Source organism: Musa acuminata, chromosome BXJ2-9 (genome assembly GCF_036884655.1).
Source record: "Musa acuminata AAA Group cultivar baxijiao chromosome BXJ2-9, Cavendish_Baxijiao_AAA, whole genome shotgun sequence".
NCBI lineage: Eukaryota > Viridiplantae > Streptophyta > Magnoliopsida > Zingiberales > Musaceae > Musa > Musa acuminata.
The window spans coordinates 23,321,725-23,346,226 of NC_088346.1; the positions used below are offsets into that span (position 1 = coordinate 23,321,725).

The 24,502-nt window shown below is 34.1% G+C and overlaps 1 protein-coding gene across 5 annotated transcripts; it reads right to left on the bottom strand.

Annotated features, from left to right (window-relative positions):
* Positions 1-225: 225 nt before the first annotated feature.
* On the bottom strand, positions 226-21,842 carry LOC103998417 (diacylglycerol kinase 1). 5 transcript variants are annotated; one of them, XM_065126123.1, is made up of 14 exons: positions 21,662-21,841; positions 21,523-21,566; positions 20,716-20,924; positions 20,513-20,635; positions 20,237-20,365; positions 17,068-17,153; positions 14,155-14,278; positions 6,125-6,173; positions 5,044-5,126; positions 4,719-4,786; positions 2,525-2,599; positions 1,069-1,156; positions 852-968; positions 226-711 (listed from the first exon to the last, which is right to left on the bottom strand). In XM_065126123.1, the coding sequence occupies exons 3-14, from the start codon at positions 20,914-20,916 to the stop codon at positions 397-399; spliced, it is 1,458 nt and encodes a 485-aa protein (XP_064982195.1). In that variant the 5' UTR covers positions 20,917-20,924; positions 21,523-21,566; positions 21,662-21,841; the 3' UTR covers positions 226-396. The 5 variants fall into 5 exon arrangements, with proteins under 5 accessions (XP_064982195.1, XP_064982197.1, XP_009418163.2 ...); XM_065126125.1 differs by having other exon boundaries at positions 21,523-21,571; positions 21,660-21,841; XM_009419888.3 differs by lacking the exon at positions 21,523-21,566 and having other exon boundaries at positions 21,660-21,842.
* Positions 21,843-24,502: the final 2,660 nt, after the last annotated feature.

Genomic DNA, 24,502 nt, shown 5'->3' on the forward strand with positions numbered 1-24,502 from the left:
AGACTATAGTTTGCGTTGGCCAAAATAAAATGACCAATGTTTTAATATTAATTTTTTAGCATGCAATTTTTGCATAGAATTAATAGAAAATATATACATGCTGTGAGCTTAGATTGAACACAACCTTCAGTTCTTTCAGTATGCCACTCTTCCAACTTAGCTATCCCCTCTACCTACCTTACCTTGAGGTGTTGTAAAGTAAACCAAGACAACTGCAAATCTGCATTGAGCTCGTTAATAATCTTTCTTTATAAGAAAATCCTTTGGTAAGATACATATTACACATATATACAGAGAAAAAGAACGGCTTATCCACCAACGGTGTCCTGGTCAAAATACTGCGGCTGGTGAAAGGTTGTAAACCACAACTGGTTACATCGAAAGGCCAAGTACGGACTAACTAATACAAGTACGATCAATATCATCATAATATCTGAATGCATCTGCTGCTCCGAAATTCTTCCTCTCCTCAGAGTAGCTGTTGTCAGAATCTTCACTGGTCGAGTCTTCATCAGGTTGTGTTGAGACATCATAAACACTTTTAGCTATGCAATTATCTGTTGCAAGTATACTGACTTGACCCAGATGGGAGATCTCTACCACAACCTCGTCCTTGTCTTGTGGCAAAGGCTGCTTCCAAGGTTCTCCATCAATTCTCATGTATGCATGATCACCAGCACCCTTGCGAAACTTGAACTGAATACCACGAGCCTAGAGGTAGAAAGAGTACATTATTAATGTAGATCACAAGAAAAATATTGAAGTGATCATCGTATATGGCATGCTGATATTAGGCATGATGTTGATTTGAGGAAAAGCTGTTCTGATATAAGCTGTTGTGAACCAGATACCTGTGCAAGACGAGTCCCGTGCCCTCCAGGAGCAAGCAGAACAAGTCCATGCCAACCATCCATGAAACCCACTACCTCTAATAGGCCGTCGTCAACAAATGGTGGAGTCAAATCCCGCTGTAGGATATGATAATTTAGAACTAAAAAGAAATGTTCCAAACATTCTTTCCCCAATTGAAAATTCAATGTATAACACTTTACAAGAGGAAAAACCGACGTCTCGCTGTTTCTTCTTATCTGGTGTTCCCCAAGGATTCAATCCACCAGAAAAGCTGGGCAAGTTCAGACAAACAATCGACCTGATGCTGCATATTGAACTGTAATTAGAAGTGACCCACCAATAGCCTTCAGAATTCAAATGGAAAAACTTTCTAGGAGAGGTGAGTCAACCCTGAATATTTCAAGGTAAAAATTCGTCTCACAAACCTGATATGTGGGTCTCACCCCAGGAAATTTCAGAAGCAATTCTCCTCTCCTAAATGGTTATGTATTCATCACCAAGAAATACATTTATCATTGTGTAGAGAAATTTATTTACAGTTACACCATGTGTGATTAATAGCAGAAATGCTCAATTTGTTTGCCATCAGAGTACTCATCGAAGCATCTTCTAGAAAGACCACTTTACATGACAGTTTTTGAAATGATTGTCATCAAAATTAATGTACTCAATATTTGAAACTTCATAGTCTAATGTCAGTTCTATTTTCAAAGAATCACACACTAGGTAAATGGAAACAAATTATAAAATTACCTGGGCAGCCAACAACTGAAATGAATGATTTCATGAGAAGAACTAAAGATGCAAAGAGGTGGACACTAAAGATCAAAATACAAGCATGTCAATGAAGATTCTTGTTAGGCCCAATTAAGAGACTAGACAAGATGCATGAGGGTAAAGAAATGTAGCAGACCTAATAGATGCAGGTCAGACAGAAGGATTGAGGGAAATAATGGAGGCAAATGTAACCAAATTTCTTTAAATTCAAAAGTGCCCAGACTTCTAAAACCACTTTCATGTTCCATTACCATATACTTTAGTCAACTAATTGTAAGTCCATCACTTATCAGAATTCAAGAGTCTAATTTTAGTTTATCTATGATTTGGAAAAACATTGGAAGAAAAACTATTTGTTTTTGAACACATGATGAATTTAGTAATGAGATGAAGCTGAACACAGTTTTATATATATATATAAAAGAGAGAGAGAGAGCGAGAGAGAGAGAGAGAAGGTGCTTCATGAATTAAGTCACATCTTAGTATTGAGGAAAAAAAAGGAAGAAAAGAACCTTATCTTGTGCTTGTTGGACTAAATACAAATGTTAAATATGGGAGGCAATTGAAAAACAGAAGGCCTGAAGAAACAAAAATCATGATAAATAAATAACAGACTCCTGAATTGTATAACTCGATCTTTGATAATTGGAAAAAAAACATAAAAGGACTAAACCATTAAAGGATCACAAACAATCATGCAGACTGCAGATTAATATAAAACAATTTAGTCATAGCCAAGCATCCCAATATCAGAAAAATAAGAAATGCTCTACTACCATGACTAAATAGATAGATATTTTAAGTCATTCTTTTATTCATTGGTAGGGAGTAATGTACTGCTGCACTCAATGAAGGCAATTGCAATGCTTCAATTGAAAAGCAGCTAAAATTTCACCTGTTAGGAATATGAAGCTTTTCCCAGTGGCCAGTCTTTTTCATGATCTTGACCTTTGCAAGACAAGCTATGTTCCTGTATTTGAACAAAAAATATTCTAAGAAACTATGTCCAACAGAAAATAACACACGCTAATCATAGTTAATCCAATTTCTCAGGAAAAAGAACACACATTTTTAATGAACAATCACAATTCAGCCAATAAAACGAAGCCTTTAAGTAAACGTTTCTTATTAATCTTGTGCATCTTACTCATTAACACCAAACAACAGTCTAGATTTGGTTGATGAGGTTGTTTGTGAAATTATTTTATACATGTCACAGCCCCAGTGACCTACTAACCCTTCTTTTTCCTTTAAAAAACAGAAATACTTCCCATTCATTTCATTATATGGGAAAAAAGTAACAAAATTTTAAAACAAAATACCAAATAACGAATGCAAAGAGCTGAGACAAAAGAGGGGCAGTTAAGAAAGAAATGAAACCAAGTTATTAGTAGATCATGCATTTCTCAGTTCATGCTATAGGTTACCAAGATATCCTAATCTCACCCTTCCAATTCAAGTTCTCCTTTAGAGTTTGAATGGAGATCAATTGGACCAACCTGACCTTACACCATATTAGACTGCATTAGGTAACGTGTATCATTCCCCAAGTAGAGTTCCATAGAGTTGCTCTCATACCATATGTCATAATTTGAGTAACCTACTAATCCAACAAGATATAGAGTGCATGTAGCCATAAATACAAGTTAATATTGATAGCAGGGACTGTTCATAAATATGATATCATGCTTTTCTTAGTAACCAAGTATGGAACTAGTTGAATGTGATATTTGACATATATTAGGATCCAAGGAAAACATGATCTATCAATAATTCCAGCGCGGCATGGTTAGGCCTGCCCTGATTAGGTTATTAAGCTAGGTCTGCAAGTGGCTTACATGTGCAATAACATCCTGAGGTAGTTCACCTCATTCTACCAACACAATATAACATCACATTAATCCTACATATAGATTTAAGAAGAATATTAAGCTATCTGTCATGGACTAACAAGGATGTTAGAGATTTGACTGGAAAATTATATCACAGCAGTTCCATATCAAAGAAACAAAAAAAGCATGAAAAAGCAAGTGAATATCTGAGTCAAGATGATATCATTAATGCTGTAAAGAGGTCTTCACCTCCTTTATAATAGTAACTTTTAGCTTTTGCTTTTCCGAAAACCATAATGCACCAATGTGTAGACCTCATCCTTTCGTATCTGTCATGCCAATTTCTCTCACCTTATTCAACCCCTTTGTTGAATGAACTGATAGTCATCTTCAACATGTTTCCGTCCTTCATTGGAAATCCAAATTACACAAGTGTCACTTGCCTTCTCACAATATTCATTTGGTCTAACAAACACTCATTTCTTTCAGTGGTACTATATCATGTCAAGTCAACTAAGTTAAAATGGCTGCCACTTCCATATAGAAAGCTTCTACAATGGATTGACATTTAGTTACTGGTTTTTGTAATGAGTCAGTCACTTGTACAAATTATATAGAGCAACATTCTAAGACTTCTATATGAACTAAAACAAGTGAAAATTCTGCATATTGTGCACATGATCAAGATGGCGTGCCTAATGTTAATCCAGTATTGAAAGTTGGAACTATAGAAGACTTTTGGCCAAAGATTTAAGTCTTGATCTGTACTGATTCTGGTAACTCAGTGGACTACCGTATGTTGGCAGTATACATCACCTACATAGCTCAGTATCATTGAATAAAATAATAAAAAAATAAATGGCATTATACTGATATGATCAATATGTTTCAAAACTAATCCTTGGCCAGACCAGTAAATACTAATCCATACCAATCAATACAGTTGATATTCGAAGACTTGCTTTAGGTTTTATAATGTATCTTGACTAGTACAATAGATTTTATGTATGATTATAATGTATAGCCAGCCACAAACTAAAAAGAACTTGTCCAGATTGTGCAATTCAATATGTATGGTTATATAAATCATTTTCCCAGACAAAGAAGCATAAATCTTCACATTATTAAACTTTTACCATGTGTATTGCTAAGTTTACTATAACAGATAGCATAAGAGAACGGTTATGATCATTACAACAACTGTTATTCAAGCTATCAAAATCTAGGGAATCTGTTAAAAGATTGCCACAAAGTTACCTTGAAGTAGGCTGAAAAAGAGATGTACAAAACCATCCCTGGGTACATCCAAGCTTTAAATAGGTTCTCTGGAACACCAATGCAATGGTGAAACTTTAGTAAGGTATTTGAGGACAGAAACAAAGATGATAAGTTTAATATACATGGGGCATCCTTTGCAGGAACATGTGCTTTTGTTAATTACATCCATCAAAGTTGGGTGCACTGGAACCAATGTGACCAACAACAATTACTTCCATTTTTAGATTTACAATCAATCAGTGCAAACAGTAAACACAGATGAAGGATAGGAATGGTGATATGAGCAGCAATCATCGACAAGCACCTGATTAGCTAACTGGTTCTTAAACTTTTCAGGATGCTTCTTCCTCTTATGGTGAAATGCATATGATACTTGGGCATCCATTCCTGTAAAACATGCATTTGACATAACCAATGGCACATAAGTACAGACTTGTGAAACCAGAAAATTACCAGCCAAAATGTTCAAGTTAATTTTCCACTTAAAATTGAAGGAAAACTTGACAACCAACAAGACTATATATACCAGACTGTACCAAGTACCAGCCTGCCAGCAAGTAAATTGGTATGGGGTATCAATATGATATCATATACCTCAGTATACCACACACATGTGCACAAGTTGATACATAAGTCAGTCTATGTCACTAAAGCAGCTACACTGTGCACAAGTTGATACAAACTGGTATTCAAAATTCATGACTATTGCAATAGCAGCAAAGAAAACATTCGAAGAAACAGCCCAGCATGTTGCATAATACAAGTTTCCATCTCAAGTTTAGAAAGAATTTTTCACAAATAAAAGGAAAGTAGCCTACTAAAAGGATCATACAGACAAACAACACTCGTACAAGTTCTTGTTTTCTGCATACAAATGATTTACCTAAGTACATTTATTCAGTTTTGTACTAAGAAATCTCATCCTAACAATGTTAATTCATCAATAGTTAAATTACATAGCTTGCATGCAAAAGTTACATCCCCATGCATATGGGAATTTAACATAAACTTTCTTTGGATGAAAATAACATGAAATAAATTTCCTAAAATTCCCATCCATGCTAAAATGTAAAGATATGGTTACAATCATGTACTACGAGGATCTAGACCAGGCTTTTGGCATATATGACCAATATATCAAGCAATAGTGATATGAATAAATCAATCAATACAAAAGTAGAATAATGAAAAGAAACTGTTATAATGTCACCATAACTATTTGTTCAATTTAAATTTTCATGTATATGATTTAGTATCATATCTATGATACATTAGTTGAGCCCTTAACATTCCTTTAACAAATGCAATTTTCTTTGAAGTCCTCAAACAAAATTACAGTCAGAAATAAGCTGCAATTTAATCTTTAGGAATTCAGGAACTCTTACCAATACTGAAGTAGTTCCAAAATCCCCCACGAAATGTTTGATGCCGTTCCTGGAAGATTGATATGGACAAGTTATGCATGCATATAGTAGTAGTTAAGTAGCATATGTCATTTCTGGGAACATGATATTCAGGACTGCCAGTTATAAATAATGCTGCCAAATGATTTGAATAATCTTGGAATTCCGTTTATTCTGAACTATTTTAGGCAGCTCAAAGAGAACCTTAGTCCATAATCAAGATAAGTAATTGACCTTCTGAGTTCTGATCAGAAGGAAAAATATTATTTCTTAGAAATATATGTTGCTTAAGCAAAATGTCTCTTGATCTCCTATTTGTAGTATCACATCAGTACAAACTTCAACTACTTCTACACTCATGTTGATATACCACCTAGATGTAATGTGAATTTTTGTATCGGCTTTTCATGCCTTGTAAGCCTTAACAGTCCCTCCACTGAAGTGAAGAAAATAGATGACAGATAAAAGGATATATCTGGACTAATAAAGTACATCTGTGAGTCAATTGAGAACAAGCAGATTGGTCCATGGAAATGGTTGGTCTGGAACTCAGTTTCTACCAGTTTTTCCAGTGCTGACTTAAACTGAAAAGTTTTGAGCAAAACCACTGTTTCTCATGTGACAAAAGAGTGATTTGGCCAACTAGAGTAAAAATGGAGTTCTAAAGCCGAGTTTTCAACCCTGTGGCACCAAAAATTCTGCATTATTTTAAGTTGATATGAGGGTGATGATTTAAACACCAAAATAAGATATTTGGAGGGCTGCAGCTAATCTAAGGAACTCAAATATCATCTTTATTATTCTTATGCTCTGGAAAAACATTTTAGTTTTGGTAAATTTGTCCAACCTTTCTTACTATTCTTTTGTGAATGAGGTGATTCCTTCTTATACCTAGATAAAATTTATCTCCCACATCAAATCTACAAAAACAAAAAAAGCAGATATTACTGAAAATGTACAAAGAATGGAGGAAAACATCACCTTAGCATGAGCTTTATACTCTATGATTGAAGCTAACATTGTTTTTTAATTGAATTTGCAATGATAATCTATGTTTATGGCTTTAGCTTTTACAAAAGCTTCAAACCTTTATCACTAGTTTTGATGTTTATCTTTACTGTATATAATGAATAAGTGATACATAGCCTATGAAAAGCATGGAACACCATTCATTTACCGAGCCTTCGTTTTTGGGCTTTAGTTGCTTCTTTTCATCTCTCATGGGCAGAAAACATATTTGAGGTTATATGAATAGAAATGTCAGGTCTACACTTCATAATGAGAGAACTTAATATTTAGCTCAATTGGCTTAAAAGTGACAAAAGTTATGAAAATAGAGACAGATAGAATAGACATCATCATTTAATCGATCCTGCAATAATGATCTCTTTGTAGCTTCATCAAGTCCAGTCATGCAAGCTCATGAATCAGAGGTCCTTGTTTGATTGCCCAGTGATTTGTTTAACATTTTGATCGAATTGGGTTGTATTCAGAAAAGTCAAAAATAGAGAAAAGTGAGAAGCTTGACTTGGATTTGTCGAACTTTACTACTGTTGGAAATTTTAGAGAAGTGGGATGGGAAGGTGGTGAAGGCAAAGATTCACATGCTACTGGAGAACAAGGAGATGTTGACAAGGCCATGAATTAAGAAATGCAAAGCTGGTGCAATTGGTTGGTGGATGGCAGCATAGAGCTGGTTATGGTGGAGGCAGCAAAAAAGGCATTGGCGGAACAACTATGGTTGGTAGTAAGAAAGAGGGAAGAGAAAATGAGAACAATGACATGGAGAAGAATTCCTTATAAGATAAGAGTTGAGTACTAGCATCGAATTGACATGGACTTAGCTAAAATTGTGAAGTCGTGAGGCACCTTTATGATATCCGTCTATAAAAGGTCAGCCTAAGTGTAACCTCGCATAGGTCTTAAGAGACCTGTAAATAATATACAAGTTGGTTAGTTTCAAAGACGAGGTCACAACGTCTCGCTCAAAAACACAGCACTCAAGCAATTCAACAAACACTTGAAATGCAAGGTGAAAACAAGGACTTTGGAAGGGAAAAATACAGCCACAAGCCCACAAATGACGGCTCACCCAGGTATTGAGGTGTTGGGCAAGTCTATGCACACTTTGCATATAAACTTGTGAATCTAAATAAGGCTCGATACTACTCTAAAGCCCCATCCAGCTCAGTACCACTCAGGGTTCCAATGACTAAGATGGCTGACATTTTACACCGGATAGTAGGCTTGAGAAATCATGTCCGGACATATGAAAACAAGACAGTTTTGGCCCAGTTTTGCCATGTTCGATAAGTGGTCACTGTGCAACCTTGCAAACTACCTAGGCTTACAAAAACCAAAGAGAAACACACAGAATCTAAGTAAAACATATTGCCAAACAATTGTACAAGCAAACATAAGCGATGAATGGTATGTTGACGAAGGTATTGCAAGCATGCGATGGCCATCTGTGACATTCTCCCCCACTTAATCTATCAACGAAGGCTAGTAGGCTTTGACGATTTTTTCTTCATGTCGCAAGGTATCTTCTAGCTCCCAACTAGCTTTTGAGAATCTTTCACCACTTCATTAAATACTCGATCTGCTTCACTACAGTGCTGTATCTTGAGACCTGCTAAAATGGTTTCAACTCACTTTTCATAAGACACTTAGGTGGAGGGTAGTCAAATTGAACATTTCTAAAAGCATCTTACGGATTTGAATAGTAGGCTTTTAAAATACACGCATGGAATACATTGTGAATTTTGAACCATGTCGAAAGCTGCAACTTGTCGAGTACTACTACACAATCCGGTTTGACGAAGTTGTTTGAACTTCCGATGGGCGACGAACTTAGTATCCTTAGACAAGAACTGAGTTCAAAACTCACGCTTCAAGTCCTCCCATGTGTCCACCCGACATTGCCTGTATTGGATTTCTTCCCATTGGGTGTGCCACCAGATTTTGACATCCGCATTCAAATATATGGTCGTGATCAACACGTTGGCCTCTTCAAAATCAAGCCTCGTTGCCCGAAAGTACTACTCCATGTCGAATAAAACTTTTTGAGTTCCTTTGCATCCCTAGCACCCCATAGCAGTGCAGCTCGGATGCCTTCAAATTTTGTGATGAAGCAACATGGGTATTGCCCCCGCCCACAAGTAAAGCTCTCTTGAACCCTATAATTATTGCAGTGAGATCAGCCACTACTTATTGTAGATGCTGCATTGACTCCTTGGTGTGAATAATAAGTCAATCGACTTGGGACTCTATCATGTCAACTCGAGATTCCACCTCTTGCAAGTCTTCTATCCTAAAAAGTCATCACTAGCCTTGGTAGACTTCCTCTAAGCTTGTTTTAACGACATAGAGGCAAGTTTCCTCATTGCAAACATTTTCTTCTTTTTTTTTTGCTTTCCCTTAATCAGCATTTCGGATTGCATTTCCTCCACTCATGGAGAATTGCCAACTTCTTACTCACCATTCTGACTATGACACTCCTCTTGAGCAGCTCTAGCAGCTTGAGAATGAGTTTGCACTTGCGACCCTATTGAGACCACTTGAGACAGCTACCTCCTTAAAGCACTCTTGCTTGATTCGCCACCCAAAGCATTCTAGGGGCTAAAATAGTTGATGTTTTGTACCACACTATAGGCTTAAGAAATCAAGCCACAACATGAAAAAAGGGGAAGTTTTAGCCTAGTTTTCACTTGTTCCGGGAGCAATTGGTGTGCAACCTTACGATCTGTCTAGGCTTACAAAAACAAGGAAAAACACAAAAACTAAGCAAACCACAATGATAAACAATAGCACAAGCAAACATAAGTAACGTTAATCAGGGTGTTGTGGGCGCGCGATGATCATCAATAATAGAGTGGTAGACTTATCATTCTGTACAGCTCTATCTCAGTAACAATAAGCGAACAACCCAGTATGCCTAATAACATTAGCCCACTAGATGGCATGCTCAATGTTGAACCAGATAAAGCAAAATTGCTCAGCCCACAAACACTTATGAAGCCAATATATATTTTTGTCTAAAAGTTATATAATTGTGATCTCATAATCAAGGATCTAAATCTCGAACCAATACCAAGTTGGTAATGGGTCAAACTAGTACAGTGCCAATAAACTAGAGGGTATATCGGCTTGTACCCTCTAGTAACAAAGAAAAAGAATAACAGTATATAAATATCAATCAGTAGTGACATAGATGGTATGTTATCAAACCATGGTCGAATTGATAATTATTGATCAATGTGTAACTTCACATAGTCAATGTTGATCACAAGCCCGGATGGAAAAGGCAAAGGGTTGCTTTAGGTCATTGACAACCAACATAAAACTACATCAGATCTCATGAACATGGATGTTATCCAATTTCAATATATGGCTACGTCGTCACTAAAAACCGACATAAGACACCCCTGCCATCTAGGTATCTTGAATCGCAAACAGTAAGCTAGGAGGTTGCTCAAAAATGGCTTATCACATCGGCACCCGAATGTGGTGCAAAGTAGGCAAGGGTTCTCATTGTTTTGGACCAATGCGAGTAAAGAAGTTAATCCAAGAATAGAGAATTAGGTCAATAACTTTGAATATAGGAACAATTTCAGAAATGGGAGTCGAATTGATAGGCATTGATCAGTAGAAGAATAAACATTATTTTCTTACAAAAGATCAAGTAGGTTGGAGAAAATTCTAGAGATATTGGTAGTATTTGATTTAAAATTTGGTATACCAAAATAGTTAAATATGGAAATGTTGTACGAATTGTTGATCTGAAGAACATTATTGTTGATGTGAAAAGATTTGAAGATTTTAAAAATTAAAACTTGTCTTGGGAGAAAAGTTTTTGAATTTTATAAGTGCTTAACCCGATCAAGTTGGACCAACTGATTAAACTAAAAAAGAATGTAAAGAAAACCTAATTGGATATTATTCAAGGAACTATAACTGAAGAAAGTTGGTGATTGAAAGGTCATGTAGGAAAAACATATGGTGAATTTAAAGGGATGAAGGGGTGGTATGATTTTAGAATTTGTTACTTCATAAAATCTCATAATTATAAATATTCACTTTAAGAAGAGAGATGAATATTTGATTACTTATAATAGTTGTCATAACTGTAGTCAAATAAACTTTTTTCTCACTAGAAAATAATACAAAGTTATATATAAGAATTATAAAGTTATACCTAGCAAGAGCTTGACAAATCAACATAGATTGATGGCATTAGATATTTGTTATTGAATACAGAAGAAGACAAGTTAATAGAAAAATTCATTATGACTAGATAAAATTTTAAGATACTAATATAAGGATTTTTAAGAATAGGATGGAAAATAAGGCGGATTAGACTTTAGATAAGGATAATATTAATATTATTTGGATTACGATAGCAATAAGATTAGGAGCTTAATAAAAGAGATTATCAGTGAAACTAAAGGTAGAGGTGAAGGAAGAGTTGGATGTAGTGTGAGGAAGTTCAAAAAACAATTATTACCATAAGATCATGTTTTAAGGATTCATAAAACTATAAAAACGAGGAAAAATTTTAAAGATATATAGAATCTAAAAAAGAGGTTAAAAGAGTTAATCAATACAACAAAACATAAAGCTTATAACAATTTTTATAACAAATTAGGTACTAAACGATAAGAAAATGATATATATCGAATTACTAAAGCTAGGGAAAGAAAGTATTAAGGATTTAGTTAATATTAGATACATTAAGGAATAGCTTGGTTAATTTATTTTACAAAAGTTCGAGATTTTTAGAGATGCTTGATGAATGAAGAAAGAGCTTTTTCGTAACAATTTACAAAATAAGTGTGATATATAAAATTATTCTAACTATATAGGAATTTAAATTATGTCCTACTACAAAGCTTTAAAAAAAATTATCGAAAGTAGAAAAAGATTTAAAATAAGTATCTCTGAAATTCAATAGGATCTAAGTGAGTGTTGGACAACAATGCTTTATTGTTATAACAATATTACAAAAATTGTGTTACTGAAATGAGAACATTGAAGTGGATGTGTGTAATTAATAAGAAAGATAGAAAAGAAAATATGTTTATTTTCCAACAATTAGGTATTACTTTGATAAAGAAAAAATGAGGGAGATTCGTTTAAGTTGTATGGATATATGCTTAAATGAAATACATATGTAGTAGTTAGAAGATGTAAAAAAATTACTATTGGTGATATGAGGAGAGGTAAAGGAATCAATGATATAAGAAGAGCTAAAGGAATACCTAAAAAAACTTCAAAAGGAATTATAAACAAAGATTTAAATACTCTTAACTTAATTAATCATATAGATTTTAATGGATCTCAACAGTGATAGAAGATATAAGTAGCTGACCCTAGATAGTTAAGACTTTATGGTTTTGTTATTGTTGATGCACCTTACCAACTAAAATATGATTCCTTGCTCATAGTTGCATCCTTCTTACAATGTTTGTGTAGATCTATTCTCGAGCATTTTGATGTTTTAATTCCATGCAATCTAACTACCATTCCAACTTAAAATTATATTACTTTATATTAATCTATTGATTATTTAATCGATAGATTAATATAAAGTAAATAATTTTATGTTGGAACGAATTAATATTGATTCATCAATCATGTAAGTGCTATTTAGTAGAGGGTGTGGCTTAAATTATAAACTTCAAAAAAACAACCATTGCAAACTCCAAAGGAAATAGACATAAAATATTACCTCTACTTGAAAGCAATGAAAGGTCATGACCCATGTTTACAATGAAACACTATTGTATTAGAAAACTAAATCTAAAAATATATTCATAATAGAAGTGTCCTAGAGCAGAAAAGTTGTCATTGAAAAGCTCAGGAGGCTTATGCAATGATCAACATTAGAAAGTACATGCTCATGAGGGTTACTAGGTGTTACCTTAAAGAAAGTCTAATCCAACCATCAAGATAAACCTAATAGCCGCAGTGGTTCATTGAGATTCATGACAGCACAACCTTGATGGTACACCCAAGATATTGATGATGGGAGCTAGTGGCCAGATGTGTTCATCAATAAAATCTAGTTGGCAATAAAGTACCTTAGAATGTTCTATATTTATCATTACACAAGTTACTGTCAGTAAATACTTGCATTAATTGGACCTGGGGAGCACATCAAGGACATTAATGATAGCTAACATAAAGGATAACCATAAAATCTATCTCCTTTACTAATAGAGGAATGAAGGAGCAAAAGAGTGAGAGCAAAAGAATAATTACAGAGAACAAAAATCCCAAATGCATCTATGCGTAAGTATCCTGAAAGGTCTAAGTTTCATTCTGTTCTCTTCGGTTCTAACACTAATCTACTGTGACATGATGAACATGTCTTTGATTTCCTCTCTGTGCACCTAGATCTTCTACAATGTGCTATGAACAATCTTCCTGCAGATAGTCTTCTTCTACAAATTAGAATTTTACTGATGAATCCTCTGTCATGTACTTTTATAGGAATTGGAAACAAGCATTATGGGAAAAAATTGACAGCACATGCTAGACAAAACCAATAAAAGAGAAATTATGTGGGAAAAGAATGCAAAACCTCAAAAAATTGATGCACCAGCTTGTTTAGCACATTGGATGTATATATAGGCAATTAACTAAGACCAATCTGAACTTGCAATTATTGCAGTCGGGAAGTATTTTAAATTTTATTAATGCGTCCAAAATGCTATCAGCCTTTACAACAGCAGCCACTTTAGCCACAGGATAGGCAGCCCCTCAAGGAAAAATTTTGGCTGGAACCATGCATATGTTGTTGCATTGCAGTAAAAATAAATTGAACTAGAAAAGCACTTTCTCAATAACCAGGCAAGACCATCATATTAAATAGAAATTCTGGGAAAATATGTGATTGAACTTACTAGCTTCTGCCAGAGACCATCAGTTACAAGGAAGGGGAAATTTTGTTTCTATTATTATAATAAAAATAACAAGAGTTCACATAAATGTAGAAGAAATCTTTTTACCATAGTCAGTGAGTCTGATTCTGAAACACGTTGAAATGCATGCATAGCATGAGGTAGTTCTAGAGGTAGAATTGGATCACAAGAACCTTCCTTTGGCACTCGCATTCTCATAATAATATGCCAGCTGATGATGCATGAAGAACAATGCAATTTAAATTGAGTTTTGAACCTCAGAAAATATTATCAAGCATAACATTTAACAAGATTTTCCATCAATATTGTACAACTTAAATCTAGTTAGGAAAAGAAAGGTAAACCACCTCAAGATTAAAAGGAAAAGAAAAACAAAACTATTAGATTACATTGTCAAGATCTTCCACATATGTCTATCAAGTTGTTAAAATAATGTTAATAATAGTGCAAAGAGGGAAAATAGGTTGTGCAATGTGTTGAAAGCCGGTCAGCATCCTTTTGGAGATAGATATTACCATTCAAATCTGTAACTATCAGATATCCATGTTCAGTACCAAATTTGATATTCAAAGGTTTCCAAATAAGGATATGAAAATGTGTAAATCTTGGACTGAAGATAAAAATTCATGAAAAGGTAAAATTAATCAATGAAAAATAAAGCCACTTGACTAGTTGTTCTAAGCTGCTTAAGAATTTAAATTTGAGTGTTTGCAAATCTAACTCGGTGCCTTAACTAATTAAGGTTAACATGTTTCTATCAAATGATTTATGCTTGAATGACATCTCATGACAACATCTATAATTGTTCCATGACCACAAGTGGATACAAGTTAGTATTTATTTATATCCATCCTATTTTCATCCCTAGGTAGTGGCAAACTAAGAACCTGCAATTTTCAAGGAGCATATCAACAATTTAAAAACAAATATCAATGCTGGTAATATAAATCTGACTATACAAGAACCAAACCACTTGATTTTGTCAGGTTCACTATGCTGGGGAGTGAAAATGGCAATGTACACATGGTAGACATAAGATCTTAAATGCTCAAGCAACATTCATCATCTAGTGTAGTATGACCAAGAAAATCAATCGATGTCGCCATCTTAGAAATGAAATCAAAATTCCATGTAATTTAGAGTTCACATATTTGCTTACTCATGGATCTAATACTCAAAGATGACTTATTACCATACGTCGTGATACAGCCAGTTAGACAAGCAGCTGATGCTCAAACCATAGGAGGAATACCTCTCAGTGTTGCTAATTTCAGATGCCACTCAAAGTGACCAAGCCAACATTTAAATGTTTTCCAATCAACTCCAAGCAATAACATTTGAAAAAAATAAAAAATAAAAAAGATCATATTTATCCCATTATAATGAATATTTATAGGAGTAGAAAACATAGATTATGATAATAATTCTACATTGAAGTTGGGACTCATTCCAACACAAGCTAAAACCTACATAAAATCAAAGCTACAAGTTAGAAAACCAATATCATCATTGGGATCTTCTTTTCTTGAACCATTCAAATTCCTTCTACTACAAGGTGGAGAATTTTGCATTCTTTAGAAGATTTAATTCATCATTTGGTTGCAAAACTTGAATGGACTGTTGTGGGTAAACCTCAACATTTCTCCTTCATCCATGGCGCGGATTGTTGAAACAAATAAGAAAAACAGATCCCACAGTGTCAGGACAGCCTGACCTTTGGTCAATAAAAACATATCTCAATCAACAAAGTCAGAATTACGATCCCTCCTTTCCTGGAAAGTAGAATCAAAGGGATTTCCAGTGTCAAACAGTTCACCAACTAGTCTTTTCTACTAAATCAATTTAAACCAAGTATGTTCCAGTTTGCCTTCAGGATAGCATAAGCCAACTGAAGCACTAACACCAATTTTGATGCAGTCCAGTTAGATCCACACCTGATGCAAAGAAAATCGAGAAGAAAAAGCAAGGGATAATTCTAGGATGTGACTCGACCAGGGCCATTGGATTCCATTCAATGTCTCTAATCAAAGATGCCACTCAATGCAAACAAGCTGCTGCTTAATTTTTTAGAAGGACCCTATCATATCCAAGCAAGAACACTTGCAAATATAAATTTTGGAAATGCTAAAAGACCCTTTTTTATTTCATTTCTCATGGATAGTTACGGGATTAGCAAAGTTTCAGTCATGACAAATCTCAATGTAAGTCGGAACACATTCAATGCAAGCAACAAGTCTCAAAAAGTTCAGAACAAACTTCCAAAACATTAGAAAGCGCAACTTACTAATAAGACTCCAATTAGTCATACATGCAAATTAAAGATTCCATCTACTTAAAAAGGGATATCCTAGCGCATGAGCCTCCTACAAATGCAGGATGTGAGAAGGGTCAATGTTCATAACCTCAACACTACAAGCAGATAGGCTATTTTCATTAGAGGCTCCAGCTACTAATGCAAGTAAACTCTGAAAATAAGCTAAATAACATTCTTGGCTCAAAATATGATACACATAATTATGTTTATGCCCCTGAATCATGAGACATTTATGATCCATGTTGCTAATTATGGACTCTGCTATTTAGATGGATTGTATCACCCCAAGATCAGTCAGAAATGATGTCACCTCTTGCAGAGCTATGAGTGATGTGTTGTTTGCCATGTCAGGTCTGTGAGAGACCACATACAGTCCACCTAAATATCTATTTCCGTAAATTATTGTCCTTTCTTGTGGGTAAAGAGAAAAACAATTAGCTGAAAATTGAGAATACACTAGCAAGATTGGTACTTCTATTTGTTTGAAAGCATCTAGTTCGTCAAAATATGAAAAGCTGACAACTGCATCTAATGATGTTCAAAAGTGATGATGGAGGCAATGCAAGTCACAAGATCCAATCATGCAGCAAACAGGAAATGTACAGAAAGAAGATAATGAACTGATAAGGCAAATTTCATTATCTTAGATAAAAAATCTGCCTACTCAAGAACAGTATATGACTTGCCTATCAATCTTCATTTCTCTTGCCTTCATGACTTGCTCTAGAAATGACTTGACAGACTGACAGTCTATCCCAGGATTCCTCATTCCCTACAAGTGAATTTGAAATGCAACTCAACAACTGGCCTTTCAATCATGTGTCATGTTAATTAAAGAAATAATTCGTCACAGGACCAACTTATCTGAAATTCAAACATAACATCTGAAAATAAATAAACACATTTGTGTATAACTGCACAGTGAAGCAGCTGATATATACGTATATTAGCATACATTAGGAACAATCTTTTATATTTGAATGTCTCTGGCTTGCTATGAAATTATATTAAATAAAAGAAAAGCAAAGAATGTATCAATATGTGTATATAAACTCTAAGTTATAAAAAATCAAGATTTTGGAATTTTTTTATGAAAGTCGTAGCTCTCACATGATGCATCGATCAGCCAAGCAACTGCATGCCATCTGAAAAGCCTATATGAAAACAACTGAAGTGGTTAATTGGTATAAAAGAATAAGCTTTTACATAATCTGACTCGAGTCGCTTGGATTGAGTGTGTCAAACCAAAACCATGTGATTTAGCATTATGTTTGGGCTAAAGCCCAAAGATGTAAGTTTAGAAAGAAAACACAAGGAATAAAAACAGCACTTTATAAAGAACAACGTAGACAAAATTGAAAGCAGTAATCAGCATAGAGAGAAGAGAGCAAACTTGGGTCAGTTGGCCCATAAAAAGATGAATTATTTCTTCAAAAAATTTATGTTTGTTTCATTCAGTGATTTAAAAAGCGCTAGGCGCCAAAAGACGCCAAGGTCCAAAAACGCCCGAGGTGCTAGGTGCTCACCCAAACGAAACGAGACGTTAAAATATAAAAATATATAATATAATTAATAAATATAATTATTTAAATAAACATATGATATTAAATTAAAAAATCTTACAAAATCACAATATCACATTAACAAAAAAATCTCAAAATTCAAAACAATAACAATAATTTTAAATAAATAAAAATTAGCAGTATTAAAATCAAAATAATATATTATTAATATAATAAATAAAAAAATATTATTACTAGTATACAGTTAACAGTATATTGTTAATATATTGTTAACAGTATACTATCGAGTCGATGTGAGAAGAGGTAGCAACGAGCAGCGGGAGAGGCGAGTGGCGATAGTGGCAGCGGCAGCGGTAGCAGCGAGAAGCGATAGCGGGAGCGGAAGCGGCGCGCAATGACAGTGGAAGCGGCAGCGGTAGCAGCGAGTAGTGGGAGCAGGAGCGACAAGCGGTGATAGTGGCAGCGGTAGCGGCAGCGACAGCAACAGCGGGAGCGGCGAGCGACGATAGTGGCAGCAGTAGCAACGAGCAACTGCAACAGTAGTAGTAGCAGCGAGCAACGGCAACGGTAGCAGCGAGCAGTGGCAGCGGCAACGACGAGCAGGGTTAGGGTTGGGGAAGTCGCGAGAGGGATGTTGGGAGGTTGATATCGGTGTTTTAGTTGGTTCAATCAAACAAACTGAAGCACCAGAGACCGAACCAAACGTAAAACACTGGTTCAGTCGCCTGGTTTAACTCGGGTGCTCGCCCGAAGCGCCCGGTGCCTAGGCTTGGGTGAGTGCCTAAGCGGCGCCTCTTTGAAGCGAGGCGCCTGGACATGAAGCGAGGTGCTCGGGCCTCGCCTTGCCTTGCCCGAGCTCCTAGGCGAGCGCCTGAGCACCTATTGAAATCGCTAGTTTCATTAGTTCACAATACCATACATAAATATTGATAATATTTCATTCAGAATCCAAAAAATACAGAAAAACATATCTTTTCTTTTGTTGGACAACTTAAACGATTTTGTTAGTTTAATCAGAGGTTTCCTTTAGGAGTGGTTTACTTCTTTTCTCTTTATATAAATAACTGACATATCTGAGACTCCAAAATTTTCTCCAAATGCATCCTAACAATTATGATAACCTAAAAATACAAAACTAACATTAATTCCATCTAATCATAATTCTCTAAATAAATAATTAAAGAGAACGGTAGCAAGACACTGAAAAACAAAATACACAATTGAGTTGACCCAATAAATACTTGATATCCAACCTAAGCACCTCAAGTCAGAAACTTTTAAGTCAATAAGATCACCCTTATGCAAATATTATCCTTTGAGATTTCACTTATTGCAATGATGCAATGCCAGTCTAGTTCAATCCGTTAATGTGCCTCAGCTGCACATTTAATATGGACTTAATGTAAATATTATTTTCATTAACATGTTTTATAGTGTTAACCTCGATTGTCCAATAAAAAGATTCAAAAATGAGGAGAATATGGCTAAAAATAGGATGAATGAAGATAAGTTAAAGCGAGAAAGATGTAGGAAAATGAAAAGATTTAATCCTAAGAATTTCTGTACTTTCTTTGATGCCAATTGAGAAAATACAAAGCTGCGTGGTGGTCAAAAACTATAATCTGTACTAGAATATATATATATATATATATATAGATAGCAACAAATAGTTGAAACAATATAACTAAAGATAACTGAAAATAACCAAAGATATACATATTGGATTTAAGGACATAAAGAGCAGGAGTGGATTAAAAGCAAAAGAAATACTCATCAAGTACAAAAAGGGCAACTTATACCATCTGGCTTAAGAAAAAACTCTTTTAACAAAAAAATCATCATATTTTAACCATGGACTCAAGACAAGATAAATATTTAAATAGATAAAAACAAACATTTTGCTTTTTTGTATCTGTTTATTATCTTATATTTTGGATATATTGAATCTATACTTTCAGTACTCCGTGACATAAACAAGCCAAAGCTGACTAAAATAGGATCCAACCTAAACAAATTGCTCCCTCTATGACTATATATATTAATATAATATGTGACTAAAAATTGGACAACAAAAGTTCCAGAAAAGTAGAAACAAAATAACTCAATTGACTTGACCTAAGACATGATGTCAACAGTACCTACAATTGACTCAACCCTCAATTCAACTTATTTAAACTAGACTAAGTGTTAGACACCTGGACCAGATTATATCATAGGACACCCTCAATCAATATTGCATATGCTACAAAGTAAAGAATCTTCATGTGCATTGAGAGTAAAAAAAGTCCCTAAATAAGATGGACACAGAGAAAAATTTTGCTTTATCACCCACCCAGCCAAATGAAAATGGAATGTTGTTCCCAGTTCCTAATGGCACTGTTATAATAGGAGGTGGTCGAGCAAGTCTAAGATCACAAACCACTCCAAGAAGCCAACTTGCTGTACCATCTCCACCTGCAACCTAATCAAGCAAACCTAAATCAAAGGCAAGTCGAGAAAACTTAAAAAATGTAAATTCATACATCAATGACAACAATTTCACCTACATATAATGAAAGTTGGAAAGAATGGAAGGCTAGGTACTACTCCTGGACATTATACTACTCACTATTAGTCTCAACCTATTCAGAATTTCAGCAGCAAGATGATCTCCATCTGACTTGAGTTTCTCCAGATTGCCATAAAGCTTATGCAACACCTTGTCGGGAGCTTCCTCTTTCAAGTTGAAAACCTGGAAATTACATTCTTTGCAAGTAAAATAGACTGATAAATTTCACATGTATCAGTATCTCTAGGCATAAAATTAAGCACCTGAAGTTTGTTAAGAAGATTGCAGTATGTCGCAAGCAAAGCACTTCCAAGCTGGCCGCCACTTTTGGTGTTGATGAAGACCACAACAGGACAACTCGGCACAAATGAAGGATGCCTTGTAGGTAACTCAGGAAGAAATATGTAACTAGGGATATAGAACTCCTTCAGAAATTCATCCTTCTCAGGACTAAAGTTATCCATCCTACAACCTGATACGTGACATACGAAGAAAATTTTATCCTCAAAAAATTAAATTCAAATAATAAAAGCAGTTATTGGTACTATCAGATGACTAAAACCAAATGCTAGCATGATGCCAATTGGGTTGATACAAAATATTCAATGATACTTTGATTATCTCCTTCAAACAAAAGGAAGATTTTGTCAATGATAATCGGTAATTCACCCACAAACAAAATATTAATTTTTATTTTTTCTAAGATAGGAAAAAGATATTGTTCGGTTCAACACCACATCATAGGTGACTAGAGAGACACTAACAGAGCTAATTCCATATATCTACAGTCGTACAACAAAAAATGAAGTTAGAGTGACCTAATTAATAAGAACAAAACATCTATGCGACGGAAGGATGCAATGAAATAGCCTTTTCAAATTCAATCTCTCCATCGATCACTTGAAACAACAAACCGAACATCTCAAACAAGAAAACCACATAAAGAAGCCCCAGAATCCTAAAATAAAAATCAGACCATGATCCATCAATTTCTTGCTGAGGAGACAACTAAACCGAAAAGATCTACTTTCCTTTCCATCAACCACTTCCAACGAGAAACAGAAACTCACCTGCAGAAAACTACACCGTCATCATAAGTCTCGAAGCTCTTAACCTAATCTTGAAAAGAAATCCAAATTTTAGAAAGCAACAATAAGCGACTTAAACCCTAAACAGAACTTATGCGAGACGGGTCCGGGAGACGCACACCCGAGAATCATTCGAAGAGGGAACAAAACGAAATCGGTCTCCGTTACGCGATTCCTTCCCCCGCTATAAATGTCGTGCAAAACAGGGGAAGGGATGGATTCAAACCGATCGTGCCTTCAAAATGCGAGAAGGGGCGACGCCAGAAGATAGTAACTTTACAATGTTTCCAGGTTGGGTACGGATCGCCAAATATTCTCCGGTGACGCTATCAATGCACGAACATGATGGGCCCCGCACATACCTTTGAATCAGTACCGTCTAATCTTAATGGCGTCGGGGCAAAGCAAAGTGAAGAATCCGGATTCGCGGATGCTCCAAATTCGAACAAAGGATCCGCCGTTTGATAACGGGCAAAGGATATTGGTCGGACGGCTGCATTGCGGGTACTTGGCAATAACCAAATAGCTGGTCTCCTGTCGTGATGGACGAATGATCTTTGGGTTAAGAAATCAGGAAATTAGGAACACCTGTGATCGACAGATGGGAGGGATAGATCGGCTTAGGTCTAAAGCTAGTGAAAAGAGTTCAACGTACGTGCGGTGAATGACCCCCCCATGAATGTCAAAAATTGCACAGGCACAGGGAACGACCGTCGAATAATAGCAGGCACATGGTCGTGATTGATGTAAATAAAGATAAAGATAGCAGCAGGCACATAGTTTTGACTTAATACAAGAAATATGTAAATATTATCCGGACAATAATAATTTAGGATATTTTATCAAATAAAACTCATGATGATTATTTTTAATCAGATTGTACTCCTCATAAATCATTTTTTTCTTAGATTTTTTTTTCATAAATATCAATATCATTCTCATAAAATTTATAAACTAGTTTGGGTTAATGAACCGATTGTGCTCCTCCTCTAACTCCGGTCTCCTGTCTCCTCCCTCTCTTCTTCTTCTTCTTCTTCTTTTTCTTTTTATTTAATGATTTAGTCATAAAAATTTTTGTTGACTTAAAAATAAATTAAAATATACTTATTTTAAATTTTATTAAAAAATATTAATTTTTATATAAATTGATCATTAATTCTTTATTAAATGAAAATTTATAATATTTTTTTTCTACAATGATGTTTTAATAGAATTCTAAAAAATTGAGATGATTTGATCGAATTGATCATATTATGTTCAATAATTATTTAAAATACACTTACTCTTAGAATCTATCTAAAAATCTAAGTTTCAATAATTAACTATTTTATTTTTTCTAAAAATTATAAAAAAATATTACTAATGATGTTAGAATGATATCCTACAAAATTGGTAAAAGCTTCAAATGGTTTAGTTGAAGCTGCTCTTGTTACTCAAAAATAAACTAAAGTTCACAAAGTCTACATAAAAAAAATTTAAAGTTTAACAATTATTTATCCTAAAATCCTCTAAATCACTGTTTAGCAAAGTGGTGAACGTTTGAAATGATTTAGTCAAAGTTGACTTATTTCACTCAAAAATAATTAAAATAACTCGTTCAGAAAACCTATTAATAATAATTTTAGGATGATGTCTCATTAGATTGGTAATTATTTGAGATGGTTTTATTGAAGTTGACAAAATTAGGCTCAAAGATAAACTAAAATAAACTCATTCATATAGCCTATCCAAAAAATCTAAAGTTTGATAATTATTTATCTTAAGATTTTATAAAAATAAACAAGTGTTACTAATGATATTAAAATTATGTCCTCGTAGAGTGGTGGATGTTCGAGCTAGTTTTGTTAAAATTGATCTTGTTACACTCCAAAATAAACTAAAATAAATTTATTCACAAATCGTATCTAAAAAATTTTAAATTTGATAATTAATTATCCTAAAATTATCATAAAATAAAAAATTATTACTAATAATGTTATAATGATGTACTAGTGTAATAATAAAAGTTTGATCTGGTTTACCTGATTTTGATTTTGTTATAATTGAAAATAAATTAAAATACACTCATTCATAAAATTTATTAAAATTTTAAATTTTTAATAATTATATAACATAAAATACTATAAAAATTTAAAAAATTTACCTATAATGTTAGAATAATATCCTATTAGAGCAACGAAAATTTGGAATGGTACGGCTGAGGTTAACTCTATTACGCTGAAGATAAATTAAAATACACTCGTTTACATAACATAACAAAAAAATATAAATTTTGATAATTAATTAAATTAAAATCTTCTGAAAATAAATAAATGGTACTAATGATGTTAGAATGATGTCCTCGTAGATTATTGAAAATTTGAGATGTTTTAATTAAAGTTAACTTTATTACGTTTGAAAATAAATTAAAATATACTCGTTTATAAGACCCATCTTACTGACGATTTTGTAGTCGAGTGTATTTCGTGAGCTTTATCTAAAATACTTTAAACTTATACATCTGCATCTACATTTAATATGATATTCATTTATGTTTTTTTTTCTCTTTTCTAGAAAATTCTATGAGAACTATAATTTGAATTTTAAAAGAATTTTTTGGAGGAAGAATTGGAGGTGCAAAAGAGAACGTAAAGTAAACCGATGAGAGGGAGTTGTCACTCCCCAAAATAGCATTCTAGAGACGTGAACCTATAAACAAAATATTTTTAACTATGTCCATAATTCAAACCTATAACCTATAAACAACTTATGCAGATTATAATCATTCAATATCTCACTTAGTAACTTTATAAAACTCGAAGCCAATTAAAAATATATTAATAACCACTTATAAAGTCATAAGATTAATGAAACATCATAATCGTAAACTAACATTTACCAGAAGTTCACATCAACATAAAAACTTTAGATTTAACATTCTAAACATCCAGAGGTATTCTAACATTTACAACAACACACACTA